We start from the raw sequence: 18,459 nt of genomic DNA on the forward strand, positions 1-18,459 counted from the left end.
TTGAAATTAAATATTTATTAATATGGTAACTTATATTTAAATATAATTTACAAACGTATGCAAATTTTGTAAATGTTACAATTTAGCTAACCAGAAAATGTATGATATAATATTAATATAAATTGAAGAATAAAACACCAGCACTAAATATATAGATTAAATAAAGATATTGTCATAAGTTATATATATCAACAATCTCTAAAACTATGATCGGACGAGAGAAAGCCGTTGGATCGGACGAGAGAAACTACATGGATGGCCAGCGTGTCAACACAATTAACCGTCCGATGAATTAACCCCAATGATACAATTAAAGCAGCCTTAAAATCCTCAGGGGAACTTAAGCCACGGATCGCCAGCGTGGCAAGACCGAATCGGCAGCATTTGTCGTTTGCGTGCAGTATATATACGGCGTTCCCTCTCGCTCGGCCCAGTGCCCAGAATTCCGAAACTTCAAAGAAATAGAAAAAGCTTTCTCTCTCTCGTTCCCTTGAAACGAACCGTTTTGCTGGTATATCGGATCACACAGCAATGGAAGCCGCTCCCAAAGGTGCTGCTGGAAGAAGAGGCGAAAGGAAGAAAGCCGTTTCCAAATCCACAAAGGCCGGTCTCCAATTCCCCGTCGGCCGTGTCGCTAGGTATTTAAAGAAAGGCCGTTACTCCCGCCGCCTAGGCACTGGCGCTCCAATCTACCTTGCCGCCGTCCTCGAGTACCTCGCCGCTGAGGTACATACTCAACGATTCGTGTTCACCTCATTATAAAATTAATTAATTCTTGTTCGAAAGATTTCAATGTGGATTTCACAATGCAGGTATTGGAGTTGGCTGGAAATGCTGCACGTGACAACAAGAAGAACAGGATTATCCCTAGGCACGTGCTTCTTGCGGTGAGGAATGATGATGAGTTGGGAAAATTGCTTCAAGGTGTGACGATTGCCAGTGGTGGAGTGTTGCCTAATGTTAACCCGGTTTTGTTGCCCAAGAAAACTACCAGTGCTGCTGAAAAGCCCTCTACTCCTAAGAACACATAGATGATGCCTTTTGTAAATCTTGCCGATAGATTTTCTTTTTCTTTTGTTTAGATTGGGTTTTTGTTTTGCTAAGATCATTTATATAGTTTTAGTTTAGGTGAAGTTTGATGTTGTGGCCTAGCATCTGATTTTGTACGGTTGTGGTCAGCTTTCATGGCTGAATATGATACTGGTTTAAATGTAGGCCGTTGTTAAGTTACATCATACATGGAAGATGCTCTTTTATTACCTTAATTTTGTTAATTTTTTAACCTAATCTGTTTGTTACAATTCATTAAAGTCCGTTTAAGAATATCGTTTGCCTTGATTTCGTTTCTGAAAAATTAGTCATGGTTATCTAATTAGTAGAATTGAAGTATAATTTGTAACGTTAATCTTGCAATCTCGCTTGATTTTGGATTTGAACATGGTAGTTATTGTTCTCCGTTCTTTAAGCGTTCTTTGGAAGTTACGTAAGAGAAAATGTGAACGTGGGAGTTTATGCGACGCGCCGTTATTGTTGGGCCATTTTCGTTTGGGCCATCTCGCTAGTTGTGGGCCTGTATTTTATTGTTACCCTAGGTTTGTCTTTATTCTTTGTTGTAAGATTTTATTTACAATAATTTTGTGTATCTGCTTTGCGAAGGGTGTGAACGGTGTTGCCTGTCATGAGTGGTATTTTGGTATGAGTGTTTGTTTTTGCTATTTCTCTGATTGAATCTTGGCAATTGAAGTTGTAATTTCTTAATGGAAGATGAATTGTATGTGGCAGAGAAGGTTGGGGCTTATCAGAACTGCCGCGATGGCGGGTGCAACTCTTTTTTGCTGCCGTGAATATGATCGTTTCAGTGAGTTTCTAACATTTTCTTAATTATGCGATCGTTCTAAATTATGGAGCAGTAGTAGTGAAGAGGATGAAGTTTTGTCACGTAGTCCCTTTGCGGTTCCTTGAAGATAAAATAATTTAGTTCTACTGTGTTTTAGGAGTGGTAGATTCCATTTTAGTCAGATTTGCTATTCATGGTTTTCCGGTTCCAGCTAACTTTTGAGCATGTTACCTATGAATGGGTTAACTGTGCAGAATGTAGTGGTAAATAGAAGTAGCTGAATAGAGAAATAGTATTATGTTAGTTAATCTTTAAAGTATTAAATTCATTACAAGGGTAATAGGACCTTATGCTCTCCCAACATTAACCTAAGGTAGTGTCTATAATGGTGACTGTCGACAACATTTCTGTTTAACCATAAACAAGCTTCCACGCTTTCTTTAGTGGGTAGCTAAGTACATTGAAATAAAATGCCGTTTTATTATTTAAATGGAAGTAACATTGCTGTTCTGCTAACGTGGCTTCAACATCAAATATAGGAGCTTCGATTGCAGTTCGAGTCCCTGAGCCATTACCGGATTCCCTATGGTTGACATGTCCAGTGCTGTTTGATTTGTATTCTCGACATTTTCCTTTTTCCAATAAATCTGGTCTGTCCTTTTTTTTTCGTACTTGGTATATGCACAGATTTTTCTGAGAGGATGTCTGTATTACATATATAGCTGAAAACGTGTAGGAATTGTTGCGCTGTATTCTTATAGAGTCAGTCCCGTTCCTTCGTCTGATGTAACTAAGGAAGCTTCTGGGGCTGTTGATGATAAATCCAAGCCAAGTGATTGTTTTGGTAAAGATACTATTGCAAATGCAGCTGCTAAAGTTGGGCCTGCTGTTGTTAATATTGCAATTCATCAAGGTATATGTTCTGGTATCTTTCAACCTTGAACATTTGAATTATGTCCTTTGAGTTGACTCTGAGGAGTAGAGCCATCCACCACACAGATTTCTTTGGTATTGCTAGCGGACGGAGTATAGGTTCGGGAACAATCATCAACAAGGATGGAACGATCTTGACATCCGCTCATGTTGTGGTTGATTTTCTGGGCACAAGAGGTTCCTCCAAAGGGAAGGTTTGTCTACATGCCTGGGCATATCTCTCAAACCTTGTCGTAAAATGTTGGTAGATTTTGGTATTGCTTTCTATGATGCAAAATGTGATATAGTGTCGAATTTGGATATTTTCAAACACATCTTAAGTGTATTTACTGGAAGCCAGCTTGAAGCTAAAATATGGACATTTCTAAATTGTAGCTCACTTAGTGTTTTGATAGGGTACACAACTGAATGGAAATATGATTCCATCATTTATTTGCACTAAGTTGGTATTGCACAAACACTTCAGGTAAATTACATTAAATACATGATGAATTATTACTCAAGTATAATGCATTTAAGTTATAGAATGTAGTTGCTTGGCTTAATTATTGGTTCTTGATATTCTTAACATGAATGTGTAAATCTGTTATTAAAATACTTCTCCCTTCAGATCATTTTAAGACTATATAGTGTCGGCTATTGTGTATATGACATATTATTTTTCTATTCTCGTAAGGTTTAGTCTCCAGGGAGACATCAGACATGTATCTAAATAATCATGACTCTGGAGTCTCTAGACACTCCTGTCTGGTCTTACAAGTTTAACTAATGATGATCTTAACATATCAACTATACTATAGATTGAAGTTACATTGCAAGATGGAAGAACATTTGAGGGGAAAGTTGTGAATGCTGACCTGCATTCAGATATTGCCACTGTGAAGATCAATTCTGAAACTCCACTGCCGGAAGCTAAACTTGGTTCGTCAAGTAGGCTACGTCCTGGAGATTGGGTAATAGCCGTGGGCTGTCCACTTTCTCTTCAGAATACAGTCACTGCTGGAATTGTAAGGTGTGAAGAAAAAATTCAGGCAATAACAGTTGTCGCCCTATATTAAGCTATTGTAATTTTGTTTAAGATTTGCCCAGTTCACATGATAGATAGATTTGGAAGCTAAAGATATATGGCTTTTTAGGGGGCTAACATGTTAATTGACTAAGCTTGTGGTTTTTTAATGTAAGAGGCTCCTGATTGTCTTCTGAAATAATGAAATTAATTTTTTACTATATTTTTCCTAGTTGTGTTGACCGCAAAAGTAGTGATTTGGGATTTAGTGACACCCCGAGAGAGTATTTACAGACCGATTGTGCAATTAATATGGTATGTCTTCTCTTTTTCTCCACTTTATTTAACCAGATATGCATGTGGTGTAATAACTGAATCTTAACATGAATATCTGTTCAGTCTGGTTGTATGCTTTATTTGCTTCTGTTGTATAGGGAAATTCTGGAGGGCCTCTTGTGAACATGGATGGAGAAATTATTGGGGTGAACATGATGAAAGTGGCTGCTGCTGATGGTCTGAGTTTTTCTGTACCAATTGATTCTGTGTGTAAAATTCTAGAGCATTTCAAGAGAAATGGGTATGTTTTTGTTTTATCTATTTTATTGCATACACATTGGCAAGCAGGAAGTTATTTTCTTGTAAAATGTTAGGTTTTCGTTTGTGTTGGAAAAATCTTTTACATTTTTCACATTTTAAAATTTGATATTCCATAAACATTGATTTAAATATTTTTTTTTTGTCAATCATAATTGTGTAGTTTAGTTGAGCTCTTGCATATTGTAGATTAAATGAATAAGCATTGCTTAACGTTTGTTCAGGAGAGTAATACGGCCTTGGCTTGGGCTAAAGATGCTTGATCTCAATGAGATGATTATTGCTCAGCTTAAAAAGCAAGATGATTCATTCCCTAATGTCACTAAGGGTATTCTTGTACCAATGGTATGTTGCTAATTGATCATTTTGGATATCCCACTTCTGTGGTCCTTCGGGTTCTTGTGTGTTCAGTCTTTCTACGGAATGGATGCTGTTAGGTTAGGGGTAATGCAATATCTTATCTTGAGACAAAAACTCTCTTTTCTTCCACATCTATTCTCATGTGAAGTGTACATTTAAATAGACTTTCTACAATGCAAATGGGCTCGTGAGCGGCCTTTTTAGGGAAAACATAAATAAGTTGGCCATGGTTGGATTCATCCCCAAAGGTTTTTAGGGGGATGTCAGCTTTACTTAGAACTATCATAGTGTTTTGTCATAGTTCACGCTGCCACAAGGTTGTTACTTGTATGAGGCTGCATTTTTGAGCTATGGCTCTTGTATGTATTTTGGGGCTTCAAATTAGGGATGGCTGTTGAGGTAAAAGGTTGGGTGGAATTTGTGTATTAGTGAAAGATAATTAAATAGTACATTGTCAAACTAGAAAACTGAGACACTAAAACGATTGGACCATAAGGGTCTAACAATGTTAAATGGAGAGACTACAAAATCATAATTGCACTTTCTAATGACGCAATAATATGACAAATCTGTAGTTTCTCTATATGAATTGATATCTGTTGTAGTTTTACTTGTTATGCAATTGATTCTTTTCTGGGATAATTTGCTCTGCACTCATCAGTGCCGGACAAGCATTAGAATATTTGAAATCACCTATTTGTCTAAAGTGAACTTCAATGTTTTTGGCTAGGTAACTCCTAGGTCCCCTGCAGAGCGTGCTGGGTTTTGTCCTGGTGATGTTGTCATTGAATTTGATGGGAAGCCTGTCGAAAGATTAAAGGAGGTAATGACCTATTATATATGCGTGTGTGTTTAATTGTTATTTTAGTTTTTATTCTGATATTGTTATTGAGGTAAGAAGATTTGGTAACCAAAATATAACTATGGTTTTTGTCTCTTGGGAGTCTTGTATTGAAAGTGTTGGTCGAGTTTGTCAAGCTTGGCTGTGTAGTTAAGTTGGTATCAACTTAAGAAGAGATAAATATATGTTACAGCGTGTAATGTATTGTGGACGAGTAACTGGTGCTACTGGTGTGGGGACTCGAGTTTTAAAAAACATATAAATTGGTTGCAGTTGGATTTTATATGACGCTTGAATGAATTCTTGATTATGGCAGGTCATTGAAATCTTGGGAGACAAAGTTGGGGTACCGGTGAAGGTAGTAGTAAAAAGAAGGGGTGATAAATTGGTGACTTTAACTGTGATCCCTGAGGAAGCCAATCTCGATATTTAGAAGGATGTAGCTACACAGTGTTTCCACCTTGGGTGTGCTCTACCCTTGTTTTTTTTTTCCCTTTTTAATTTGGTGATCCGTTTGTGTGTGCTTGCTTGTCAGCACAATTTTGACGGCAACCAATGCAGGCGACGATGGTGAATTCGAGGCCATTTTGTCTCCATTGTTTTCTTTACTACTACTACTACTTTATCTTATGTTTAATTGAATTCTTAGTTTCCTTAAAGAGTGTCCATTTGCGATTTCAATTTTTTTAATTTCGAGCAATTTTTTCAGTTTTTGATATCAAGCAGTTTTTACCTTGTCAACAATTTGATAATCTCTAATTAAATGTTGACTCTGATGCTGTTTGGTAGTGATGTCACATTGCAATTCGATAATAGCAACACTCTTCGCCCCTTTAAGATGCGTGAGTGAGAAACAGCAGTTGGCGGAGAATAACCATCAATTAATTATAATTTTTTATTCGAAATGCGTTTTACTCTTTTTAAAACCATGATAATACTAGCATTAGTAGGACATGACAAAAATTTAATTATTAATGTCAAATTTATCCAAACTTCAATTCTGCAATTTATGAAATGACTATTTCCTACTTTTTGAAAAAAAAAATAAAAAATTATCTACTCTGTAAAAGTGAGAAAAATCAATTTAACCGTATAATATCTTTTGACGGAAAGAAAATATTACATCAAGGTCCATCTTAAAATACATACAAAAAATTAACGTCAAAACTGAGTAGAAAATCGTTGAAGTTTAACATGTGCAAGTTCGCCCTGCATGCTTCATGTTCGTGTATATCTAATAGTATATGCCAAGAAAGAAAAACAAAAACCTTATCTAACTCGCGCACAACAATATAATATTCCAACTTAAAACATTCTAACTTTAAAAAATAAGTCACATGATACAATTTACACAAGTACAAATCCACCGATCAACTGAGTACACCCCAATCCTAATACAGACATTATGTGCATTTATATTTTTTGGAGCCCAAAATCTACAACTAAGCCCAATCAGATCACTCACCCAAACATGACCCCATTCGATAATTTTTCTTGTGTACGTATGAATGATATGGAAAAGGGAGCAGTGAAGAGTAAATTTTGTCAAAGCGGATGGTAAGGCACATAGCCTAATAAACCCGTCAAGTTAGTCACAACATCGCTGCACCTCGTCAAAAGGTGTATCATCTGCTGTGATATATCAACCGTGCTTGCAGTAGCTGATGCCGTGGCGTTAATAAAATTTGGAGTGTTTCGGGTTGCCATTGCCATTTCAGAATTACGCAAATTATGTTGAGGGGGTTTCGAAAACTGAGAAGTAGGAAGGGGAAGAATAGGCAACGGGGGTTGTAATGTCATCTTTTGAATGTTCTTACTATTAAAATCCGTTGCAACAGGAGGTGAGCCAGCATCAGCAAAGCTAGCATTGTTGAACTTGTTTCTATTACCCACCATTATTTGGTCTCCCTTACTACTTTCCTCCCCACCTAACATGAATTTTACACGAGAGTTTCCTTTACTACTACTTCCATTACCCGTAACCACACCCGACTCATCACCTGTAGATTTCTTCAGGCATGACTTCAGCTGGATGGGCTGAGGAAGAGGTTGCATAGATGATGCTGATGCCAGGCGATGAACCACTGTGGGATCCTTCATCCGAGGTAGTTCACTGCCACCATCATCTGTCCTACCCTTTGCCGCTTCAGAAACTTCAGGAGCAGAATCCCCAAATTCCCTAAGGAAACACCTTACTCCCGCACTGCCAAATAAGGACTGATTTCCTCCAGAGTATTTATATGCAGCTTGTGCATCAGCCTTGTGCAAGAAAACAACTCGACAAGTTGATGAGTTCCAAAATTGACGGAAACCTGATTGATCCATTGGGCCAAAGCGAGCAAACCTTGCCTTCAACTCTGGAATAGACGGAAGTGTTGTTTCAGGAGGAAATTTGATCATTAACATTGTAGGCTCAACTGCCTTAGCCTGAGAGTTCACTTTCTTGACCGAGTCTAGTTTCACTAACTTGGATGGAGCCTGAGACATGGATTCTATCCCATCTTCTCGCCGTGCTTCAGATGTTTTCTGACTGCTCACTGCCTTTTCTAAAGCTAGTGCTTTTATATCTTTGATTTTCTTCAACCTCTTGGCAGCAATTTCCTCTTGCCGATCAGAGGGGGCCCTTTTCCGCCCAGCTTTTGTAGGATCACCAGGCCGAATAACATGTTTCACAGGTTTTACAATCTGAGAAGCTTTGACATAGTCATCAGGACTGTCAGATGTCCTGAGACTGGAAGGAGATTTAGTGATGCGGACTTCAGGACCTTCATTCTCAGTTGGTAGAGACACAGACAAGCTTTTCCGGTAAACAAGAGACCTGAATCGCAGAAAGAAAAGCTGAACTACTCCAGGGATCTTTCTTTCGATGCCATGAAAAGGGTTCAAAGCAAGGGCGTGCAAATCACCCAAAAGTTGCGGTAAAGCCAAATTAGAATTTCCTATGGTATCCATGGGCATTGAATTACAGGCATTCACATCCACCTCCACTTGTTCTGCAGGAAAATCTTCTTTAGAAGCCAAACCAACTGAGACAGGTTTTCCTGTTGGTTTTACAGAAACTGATTTCCCAAATGTAGAATGTCTATCTGGAAAGCCTAAGGTAGGATGTAAATTTAAGTCCTTTTTCTTTTTCTTTTTCTTCTTTTCCTCCCCAACAGCAGAAGCCTCAGAATTCAACTCATCCGCAGGTCTCTTATGACCTTTAATCTTCTTCACCACACTAATTTTGTGATGCTTTAATTCAACTGGTGAACCAGATACATTATTTTCGCTTTTAACTTGATGCATGTCATTTACTCCATCAGCATTCATCATGAGTACCTGCTCTGTTTGGTTAAAATCTTCATGTTGTCCTGACAATTTTGCATTTCCATCATGTTTTGCATCAATAACTTTGTTTTCCAGATGTAATGGTTGAGACATGCCATCAACTATGCTTGGTACTACCGACCCCCCAGACAAATCAGACCTAACCCCACTTTTACTTGAAGCATTATCCAGTTCAAAGCTTTGCGTTACTTCATCAGAGGATTCCTTTCCCTTGTTGAGGAGAGCCTTTGCATCTGAGGAAATGGAAAGGGATGCAAGACCACATTCATCTGCTTGAGCCTGACCCATCAAATCTTCTTTGACATCTGAAGTTGAAGCTGCAACGTCATGACTAAAAAATCCTGTGTCTGTTTTTTTTTCCAAATTATGAAGTGACAGAGGAACAGCTGGACCCTTCTTCTGGAATAGATAACTATTTGCTGCATTAGATTTGTCCTCCGTGTGTGCTAATTGGACAGTACTATTTGAATCATCTCTTCGCTTAAGAAGGTATCTATCTTTCTTCAAAGCCTCCTTTACTTTAACAGATTTGCTATTCCCACCACCCAAAGGCTCTGCAATCACCAGTGGACCACTCAAGGGAGCTGAAAAAATTTGAAAACAGAGAGAAAGTAGCATTACTATTTCAAGTGGCTTTGACTAGCTTGAGACAACATATTCAATCTAGAACCCTTATGGAAATAAGGGGATAAAAATACAAAAGATCACACTCAAATTAAACTAATGGTCAAATTAAAAGGCTAATAATAAAACCAGACAATCCACTTATACTAGTATTATCATAGAAAACTTCACCTCTGATGAAACTTTTTGCACGGATACAAAGAAAACTTAAATCACATTAGCGAGGCTCCGTGAAGACCAAAAGTTTGTATTAAATTAATTGAGAGAAATTACAGTAATAACAACTAAGGCTAACCGCACTAATGTTGGTTGATTACAAGGATCAAGTTATGCTACTGGGCTCTATAATGAAAATTTCAATAAAACCATTTGGGGAGTTCGTTAGGGGGTTCTTCCAAGTTTCCCAATAAACTTAGATTAGAAATTTTAGATTCTCATGTTTGCTAAAAGTTAAAATAATAACGAAGCATTTCTAGAAACTCGTTTTAATGTTTCCCAACAAAACATTCAAGGGAAGGGGTGTATATCCAAGATTACCACAAAGGTGGGGAAGTCTAAGATTCATGAAACTTTATCTTTCATAGGGTAGTTTTAAGCATAACAAATGCATTAACAACATTCCTAAAAATCATGATTTGCAGGAAAAATAATTTTCACAAGTATAAAACAATAGATTTTACATACCAAATGCTACAGTAGACTAAGGCCTAGGTTTCTCCATATATGGTCTTCCTGCCGTTTTTAATCTAATTATCTTCCATTTGATCCTTTTCTTTCATTCCATTAGAGCCTCTAGTAGTCTACTCGGTCAACAAATCCACCTTATCCTTAAGCAAGTTTCTGTCGTCATCTTCTTAATAGGAGCTACTCTAACTTCTCCCAAATATATCTTATTAAACTTGTCTTCGTCATGCATGCCCACTCTTTCACCTCGGTTTTCATCATAACCTAAACTAGTCGTGTTTGTAATGATTATATATCCATCAAGATCATTAACCAATCATGTTCTAGACTGTAAGCTAAGTAAACTTTTGTCGGAGACTAAAACACAAACAACAAGCATTTCAGCTACCAAGCACAAACATCACAGCGATTCAAACCTCAATTAGAATGTTAACAAACGAGCTCCACAACAACAACCGTAAGAGACTTACCAAAACCAAAACACATTTATGCAATAAAGAATATCAGAGGCTCGTATCTCCCCTTCTGAGTCAAGTGCTTAAACATCTAAGAGTAGGTATTATTATCCAAGACGTGTATATTCCTAACAACACAACAACTTTATTCCAAAACCCAAAAACCCAGATAGATTTGGTCATCAAATTCATTGTCAGCAGACACAAACAACGCATAGACAAAGTTACTGAAATACAACAGGTCTCCATTAACCAATAAAACTGAAAGGAATAAACTATATGTATATATACCTCTAGGAGTGTGCCTAACAATCCCAGGCTGATCGAGTTTATTATTCTGAGGATGAGTGGTGCGCACGGGCTGTACCCCAAAAGCCTGAGCATAAGTCTCATCAAACTGCTCAAACACCGCCTTCCGGTAAGCAGAAAGGGTAGCCTTATTGTTAGTGAATCCAATGCTTCCACGGCCACCATCATGTGGAGATATCGCCAATTGTTTCACGAATGCAAGCGTCTCAGTCGGTTTAAAACTATCCCTCGCCTTCCTAATCTGGCCATCAGAATACAACCCTCCAGGCTCATACTCTTCCACATCAACACAAAAATACCCTTCAACATTTATGGGTCTAAAATTATCAGCGTTCCTACACCTACAACATAACCCAAGCCCACGCCGCCTGCAGGCCTCATCAACCGCCTCCTCCACGGCCCTCACAAACGTCCTTGAACTCGTCTGTTGCGATTTCTCCGCGAAATTCTCGTCGAACGGAATGAGCTCGGTCGGTTCGAACCAGCCATAGCTGCTATCGCCGAAGAACGCCACCAACACATGCCCCTCCCGCTTCAAGCGACGCACCGAAGGGGACGCAAACGCTTCGGTGTATACGTGCCCAGGCCACCACGGGTGAGACTTCACCTTCCCCCACACCATATCACCGACCTCGAACCCAAACCCTAGATCCCGCGACACGTGCCTCTCAGCTGCCACGTAGTCGTCGAATTCCGACAACAGAGATCCACTATCGGAACCGAGAAATTTGTCGCCGTCATCATTTTCCTCCGTGAAACTATCGACGGTGGACGATGCGTTACCGTCGGAGAAAACCCTAACCCTACAGTCTTGCATTGAAGAGTCGCCGAGTTTCTGGTCCCGCGAAACCCTAGGAGAATCGGCAACAACCGGCGCATTGTCTTGAGAGTGCAATTGGGTCATTAGGGGCGTCGCTGTTGAAAAAGATGAGAAATTCAAGAAACGAAACCCTAAGAACGAGCTCGGGCGAGGCTTAGAGGCTTCACTCACAGAGCAGTGAGCTTTACCTTTCCAAAGAAAGTTAAGAAAAGAGAGAAATGAGAGCAGAAATTATGGTACCAAAAAGACATTCAAAACCCTAATTATTATAAACACACAGTGTTCTTGATTCCATCTGTGACCATTTCTTTTATCAAGTCCTTCATTTTCTTACTAGCAAAAGTTTAAAATGAGTTTATTACAGAGTAATTAATGTTGTTTTTTTCAAAAAGTGTGACAAGTACACGAAGATCGAATGAACTCTAGAGTTTGTAGTTATTCAAAAGCTCCTTTTACAAACATGACAATATAAATCTCGTTGGTTCAAATAAATAATATTTGAGTGATTAAACTGCACTTGTATATAAAATCAATTTTGAGATTAAGATAATTGGTGTGATTAAAGTTTTGTTTAAGAAAAATGAATAAAGAAAATGCTAAATGAAGAAAGGAAAAAAAATGGAATATGTAAAAACAAAAAAGTTGGAAAGCAAGTAAATAATGAAACTTTAAGATGTTGAAACAAAAGAGTGAGTAAATCAATCTAGAAAGTGAAGACTGAAAAAAATAAAATGAAAATTTGTAGAAAAGAAATATAAATGCAATAAATGTTTACTTAACAATCCAATAATATATTTTAATTATATTTAATTTTTTTAACTTAAAATGTTATTATTTTATTATAAATGGTTATTAAATATATGTGTTTTATTTTTGGAAGTTAAAGAAATTTTTTTCTTTTTTAATTATTTAAAAAAAATTATAAAAACAAAAAATAATTAATTACTATATTAATTACATTAAATATTATTTTAAACATTAACAAAATTATTGATACTTAATATAATTTTTATTATTTAATAAAAAATTTAAATTAATTTTTAATTTAATATATGAAAAGTTTAGCTAGCTTTTAGTGAGCCATTGCAACATTCCAGACCCTTCCACGCCTTTCTTTTCTTGTTTTACAAATTCAAACACAAAAAAAAACTTTTTCGGACCGAGCGAACTTAAACTATAAGTAGGTATAAACCGATAGTAAAAGAATCATTTTCCTTCTTAATTACCCAATAGGGATGGGGAAGGAATCCAGGACGGAAGGTAAGAATGCAGCCAGCCAATACCAGCGTAGACAAAATTCAAGAAAGGGCGTACACAAGATATATACATATATATATCAACCGAGTAACCCCCCATCCCACCCCAGAAACTGATCTATTAAATATAAAGAAAAATGGTAGCTAATAAAATGCTACTGACAATGAGTGCATTTACATTTATGGAGCCCAAAATCTCAGATAGACTCGCCCAAACATTACCTAGCAATTCTAGGAGCAAGTCATCCACATTATTCCACTCGATAATTTTTCTTGTGTATGTATGAATGATATGGAAAAGGAAGCAGTGCAGAGTAAATTTTGTCAAAGCGGATGGTAAGGCACATAACCCAATAAACCCGTCAAGTTAGTCACAACATCGCTGCACCTCGTCAAAAGGTGTATCATCTGCTGTGATATATCAACCGTGCTTGCAGTAGCTGATGCTGTGGCGTTAATAAAATTTGGAGTGTTTCGGGTTGCCATTGCCAATTCAGAATTACGCAAATTATGTTGAGGGGGTTTCGAAAACTGAGAAGTAGGAAGGGGAAGAATAGGCAACGGGGGTTGTAATGTCATCTTTTGAATGTTCTTACTATTAAAATCCGTTGCAACAGGAGGTGAGCCAGCATCAGCAAAGCTAGCATTGTTGAACTTGTTTCTATTACCCACCATTATTTGGTCTCCCTTACTACTTTCCTCCCCACCTAACATGAATTTTACACGAGAGTTTCCTTTACTACTACTTCCATTACCCGTAACCACACCCGACTCATCACCTGTAGATTTCTTCAGGCATGACTTCAGCTGGATGGGCTGAGGAAGAGGTTGCATAGATGATGCTGATGCCAGGCGATGAACCACTGTGGGATCCTTCATCCGAGGTAGTTCACTGCCACCATCATCTGCCCTACCCTTTGCCGCTTCGGAGACTTCAGGAGCAGAATCCCCAAATTCCCTGAGGAAACACCTTACACCCGCACTGCCAAATAAGGACTGATTTCCTCCAGAGTATTTATATGCAGCTTGTGCATCAGCCTTGTGCAAGAAAACAACTCGACAAGTTGATGAGTTCCAAAATTGACGGAAACCTGATTGATCCATCGGGCCAAAGCGAGCAAACCTTGCTTTCAGCTCTGGAATAGACGGAAGTGTTGTTTCAGGAGGAAATTTGATCATCAACATTGTGGGCTCAACTGCCTTAGCCGGAGAGTTCGTCTTCTTGACCGAGTCTAGTTTCACTAACTTGGATGGAGCCTGGGACATGGATTCTATCCCATCTTCTCGTGGGGCTTCAGAAGTTTTCTGATTGGTCACTGCTTTTTCTGAAGCCAGGGCCTTTAAATCCTTGATTTTCTTCAACCTCTTGACAGCAATTTCATCTTGCCGATCAGAAGGTGCCCTTTTCCTCCCAGCTTTTGTAGGATCATCAGGCCGAACAATATGTTTCACAGGTTTTACAATCTGAGAAGCTTTGACATACTCATCAGGATTGTCAGATGTCCTGAGACTGGAAGGAGATTTAGTGAGGCGGACTTCAGGAATGTCATTCTCTGTTGGTAGAGACACAGACAAGCTTTTCTGGTAAACAAGAGACCTGAAACGCAGAAAGAATAGCTGAGCAGCTCCAGGGATCTTTCTTTCCATGCCATGAAAAGGGTTCAAAGCAAGGGCCTGCAGATCACCCAAAAGTTGTGGCAATTCCACATTAGCATTTCCTATGGTATCCATGGGCAGCAAATTACGGGCATTAGCATCCACCAGCACATGATCTGAAGGAAAATCCTCTCTTGGAGTCAAACCAATTGAGACAGTTTTTCCTGTTGATTTTACAGAAACTGATTCCCCAAACGTAGAATGCTTCTCGGGAAAGCCTAAGGTAGGTTGTAAATTTAAGTCCTTTTTCTTTTTCTTCTTTCTCACTCCAGCAGCAGAAATCTTAGACTTCAACTCAGCCACAGGCCTTAAATTCATGTCCTTTTTCTTGTTCTTCTTTCTCTCTCTAATAGCAGAAGTCTCGGAGTTCAACTCAGCTGCAGATCTCTTGTTAACTTTAATCTTCTTCACCACACTAATTTTGTTATGCTTTGCTTCAACAGGTGAACCATATACATTATTTTCGCTCTTAAGCTGATGCATGTCATTTGCTCCAACAGCGACAGTCAGGGGTCCCAACACTACTTGGTTAAAATCATCACATGGTCCAGTTGCATTCCCTTCATATTTAACATCAACAGAAACTTGGTTATCCAAATGTGATAGTCGAGACATCTCATCAACTGCGACCAACTCTCCAGATAAATCAGACCGGACCATGCTTTTACTAAAAGCATTATCATGTTCAAAGTTGTGGGTCATTTCTTCAAAAGATTCCTTTCCCTTGTCAAGAAGAGGCTTTGCATCTGCAGAAATGGCAGAAGAATGACCAGAGCCATCTGCTTGAACCTGACCTTTTAAATGTTCTTTAGCATCTGAAATTGAAGCAGCACTGTCATGACTAATAAACCCTGTGTCTGCTTGTTTTTCTAATTTATGAGGTGTCAGAGGCACAGCTGGTGCCCTCTTCTGAAATACATAACTATTTGCGGCATCGAAATTGTCCTCCTCGTATGCTAACTGGACAGAGTTATTTGAATCATCTCTCCGCTTAAGCAGGTATCTATCCTTCTTTGAAGCCTCCTTAACTTTAAGAGATTTGGTAGAGCTCTTCCCACCACCCAAAGCTTCTGCAATCACCAGTGGACCACTCAAAGGAGCTGAAAAAAAAGAAAACAGAAAAAAAATTAGCATTAACTTTGAAGTGGCTTTGAATGTTCATTTAGCATAAATTAGCATTCTTATACAAGCCAGGGGATAAACTACAAGAGCTTAAAATATAATTAAAAGGCTAATAATGGTCAATTTTTATGTTCTGTCTTTTAAATTTGCGGGAAAGTAATTTATTTCTTGTAAGAAGGAAAAATTAGTAAGCTTCAACTCGAGGGAGAGTTAGAAATATGAGAAATATCAGATATTATCCCAGAATATTTTAGAGTATCTTAATAATTATTCTTCTGTAATGTTTTATGACTTGTTTCCTTATTTAATTAGGATCTTTATAGTTTTAAGATACCTAAACAGATTCAGATTATTTACAATATGATTTATACGCATACCATACCATGTATATAGAATAACATCTATTTTTATATTTGTATTTATTGAATCAACAACATACATAAAATGGACTTTGTGTGTGTAGTCCATACACAGTTTTGAGCATCACTTCCATCTATTTCTCTCTCTTTCAACCTAAAGTTAGTTAGAGACTCAAAAACACAAATAACAAACATTTCAGCCACCAAAACAAAAAACATCACAACTATTCAACCCTCTGTAGTTTAAGAATGTTGACTAAAAATCTCCACCACAACAACGACCAGCAGATAATTAACCACAGCATAGTTTATGCAATAAAGATCTCAACACTCGTATCTTCATTTCAGAGTCTAGTGCTTAAACATCTAAGAGTACGCATTAAGTCCCAAGACTTGTATATTCCTAACAACTCAACTTCTTTATCCCAAAACCACAAAGATCTAGAAAGATTTGGTCATTAAATTCATTGTCAACAATGACACAGACAATACATAGAAGAAAAAAAATGAAATACAATATGTCTCCAATAACAAATAAACCTGAAAGGAAGCACTATATATGTATATATACCTCTAGGAGCGTGCCTCACGGTCCCAGGCTGATCGAGTGGACCTATACGAGGATGAGTAGCGCGCACAGGCTGCACACCGAAAGCCTGGGCATAAGTCTCATCAAACTGCTCAAACACCGCCTTCCGATAAGCCGAAAGGGTAGCCTTATTGTTAGAGAATTCAATGCTCCCGCGGCCACCATCATGCGGAGCAATCGCCAATTGCTTCACGAAAGCAATAGTCTCACTGGGATTAAAACTATCCCTTGCCTTCGTAATCTGGCTATCAGAATACAACCCACCAGGCTCATAATCTTCCACATCAACACAAAAATACCCTTCAACATTTGTAGGCCTAAAATTTTCAGTATTCCTACACCTACAAGCTAAACCAAGCCCACGCCTCCTGCAGGCCTCGTCAACCGCCTCCTCCACGGCCCTCACAAACGTCCTCGAATTCGTCTGCTGCGATTTCTCAGCGAAATTTGCATCGAATGGAATAAGCTCCACCGGTTCAAACCAGCCGTAGCTGCTATCCCCGAAGAACGCCACCAACACGTGTCCCTCCCGCTTCAAGCGACGCACCGAAGGGGACGCAAACACTTCGTTGTATATTTGCCCGGGCCACCACGGGTGAGATTTCACCTTCCCCCACACCATGTCACCGACCTCGAACCCAAACCCTAGATCCCGCGACACGTGTCTCTCAGCTGCCACGTACTCATCGAATTCTGACAGCAGCGATCTGCTGTCGGAACCAGGAAATTTGTCGCCGTCATTTTCCGAGGTGAATCGATCGAACGTGGACGATGCGCTACCGTCGGAGCATACCCTAACGCTGAACTCTTCCGATGAAGCGCCTTCCAGTCTGTGGTTTCGCGAAACCCTTGGAGAATCGGTAACGGCATTGTCTTGAGAGTGCAATTCGGTCATTAGTGGCTTCGTTATTGCAGAAAATGAGAATTTCACGCAACAAAACTCTACCAACGTTGGCCAGAGTTAAAGGTTGCACCTGCATGGGAGAGAGCTCGCCATTTCTATGGCATCCTCAGAAAAATAGATAAATGAAAAATATAGTGCTAAATAGATAATTAAAACCCTAATAATTAAGTTTTTTTTTTAGTTTTTCCTTTTCAAAATCAATCATCTTTAAGTTATGTAGTTTGAAAAATAATCAATGATCCTGATTATACTTCTAACAATTTCAGATTATTTTTATGACCATCTCCCTCATATTTCACCACATTTATTTTGATTATAGGATTACAGCAAGTTTCTTCTTCTTCAAATAGATATTAAAAAGAATTTTAAAAAAATTTAAATCACATTTTTTGTAAGACTTACTTAACTCAAATTTAAGGAATAGATTTTTAAAAGGAATTTATTAATGCTTGATGACATGTTATTATGACCAAGTACTTAATGTTTAGCTTGAGAGAGACTAATACATAGAAATAACTTAGATAAAGTATAAATAAATTAAGTTTGATAGAGTAAAAATAAAAAAGAAAGAAATAAAGTAGAAGTAGAATATGTTGAATTGAAAAAAAAAAGTTAAAAAATTAATTATAATATTTATTATGGACTATAAATGATTGTTGTTTTACATAAGGGTGAAAAATAAAATTCAAGCAACTTTACATGTACAGATGCAAATTAAATAGACTTTATTAAATGGTTTAGGGGGAGGGGAGAGTAAATATTTTCTAATGATGAGAAATG

General features: G+C 38.1%; 4 protein-coding genes across 9 annotated transcripts; 2 read left to right on the top strand and 2 right to left on the bottom strand.

The window, feature by feature from the left end:
• Positions 1–371: 371 nt before the first annotated feature.
• On the top strand, positions 372–1,259 carry LOC137831683 (putative histone H2A.4). Its single transcript, XM_068639460.2, has 2 exons — positions 372–726; positions 813–1,259. Exons 1-2 carry the CDS (start codon positions 532–534, stop codon positions 1,029–1,031), a joined length of 414 nt encoding a protein of 137 aa, XP_068495561.1. The 5' UTR covers positions 372–531; the 3' UTR covers positions 1,032–1,259.
• Positions 1,260–1,607: 348 nt separating this feature from the next.
• Positions 1,608–6,230, top strand: DEG14 (Trypsin family protein with PDZ domain-containing protein). 6 transcript variants are annotated; one of them, XM_068639459.1, is made up of 11 exons: positions 1,608–1,693; positions 1,783–1,858; positions 2,377–2,487; positions 2,574–2,750; positions 2,837–2,964; positions 3,571–3,782; positions 4,010–4,091; positions 4,211–4,353; positions 4,595–4,715; positions 5,461–5,553; positions 5,888–6,230. In XM_068639459.1, exons 1-11 carry the CDS (start codon positions 1,679–1,681, stop codon positions 6,002–6,004), a joined length of 1,275 nt encoding a protein of 424 aa, XP_068495560.1. In that variant the 5' UTR covers positions 1,608–1,678; the 3' UTR covers positions 6,005–6,230. The 6 variants fall into 6 exon arrangements, with proteins under 6 accessions (XP_068495560.1, XP_090159409.1, XP_068495558.1 ...); XM_068639457.2 differs by having other exon boundaries at positions 1,624–1,693; positions 1,765–1,858; XM_090303281.1 differs by having other exon boundaries at positions 1,653–1,685; positions 1,765–1,858.
• Positions 6,231–6,864: 634 nt separating this feature from the next.
• On the bottom strand, positions 6,865–12,255 carry LOC137831685 (PWWP domain-containing protein 1). Its single transcript, XM_068639464.1, has 2 exons — positions 10,956–12,255; positions 6,865–9,485 (listed from the first exon to the last, which is right to left on the bottom strand). Exons 1-2 carry the CDS (start codon positions 11,875–11,877, stop codon positions 7,117–7,119), a joined length of 3,291 nt encoding a protein of 1,096 aa, XP_068495565.1. The 5' UTR covers positions 11,878–12,255; the 3' UTR covers positions 6,865–7,116.
• A 915-nt stretch (positions 12,256–13,170) lies between these two features.
• Positions 13,171–17,803, bottom strand: LOC137831686 (PWWP domain-containing protein 1). Its single transcript, XM_068639465.2, has 2 exons — positions 16,758–17,803; positions 13,171–15,805 (listed from the first exon to the last, which is right to left on the bottom strand). Exons 1-2 carry the CDS (start codon positions 17,668–17,670, stop codon positions 13,374–13,376), a joined length of 3,345 nt encoding a protein of 1,114 aa, XP_068495566.1. The 5' UTR covers positions 17,671–17,803; the 3' UTR covers positions 13,171–13,373.
• Positions 17,804–18,459: the final 656 nt, after the last annotated feature.

The sequence above is a fragment of the Phaseolus vulgaris genome, chromosome 6 (genome assembly GCF_051622355.1).
Source record: "Phaseolus vulgaris cultivar YP4 chromosome 6, ASM5162235v1, whole genome shotgun sequence".
NCBI lineage: Eukaryota > Viridiplantae > Streptophyta > Magnoliopsida > Fabales > Fabaceae > Phaseolus > Phaseolus vulgaris.

What these genes read in the sequence shown, in the direction of transcription:
- LOC137831683 (XM_068639460.2), top strand. Translation starts at nt 532, where the DNA reads ATGGAAGCCGCTCCCAAAGGTGCTGCTGGAAGAAGAGGCGAAAGGAAG. An exon ending in TCGAGTACCTCGCCGCTGAG is followed by an intron (nt 727 to 812) that starts GTACATACTCAA and finishes TTCACAATGCAG; the next exon opens with GTATTGGAGTTGGCTGGAAA.
- DEG14 (XM_068639457.2), top strand. An exon ending in GAGGTTCCTCCAAAGGGAAG is followed by an intron (nt 2,965 to 3,570) that starts GTTTGTCTACAT and finishes ACTATACTATAG; the next exon opens with ATTGAAGTTACATTGCAAGA. An exon ending in CCGATTGTGCAATTAATATG is followed by an intron (nt 4,092 to 4,210) that starts GTATGTCTTCTC and finishes TCTGTTGTATAG; the next exon opens with GGAAATTCTGGAGGGCCTCT.
- LOC137831685 (XM_068639464.1), bottom strand. Translation starts at nt 11,877, where the DNA reads ATGACCCAATTGCACTCTCAAGACAATGCGCCGGTTGTTGCCGATTCT. An exon ending in TGTTAGGCACACTCCTAGAG is followed by an intron (nt 9,486 to 10,955) that starts GTATATATACAT and finishes AAATTTTTTCAG; the next exon opens with CTCCCTTGAGTGGTCCACTG.
- LOC137831686 (XM_068639465.2), bottom strand. Translation starts at nt 17,670, where the DNA reads ATGACCGAATTGCACTCTCAAGACAATGCCGTTACCGATTCTCCAAGG. An exon ending in CGTGAGGCACGCTCCTAGAG is followed by an intron (nt 15,806 to 16,757) that starts GTATATATACAT and finishes CTTTTTTTTCAG; the next exon opens with CTCCTTTGAGTGGTCCACTG.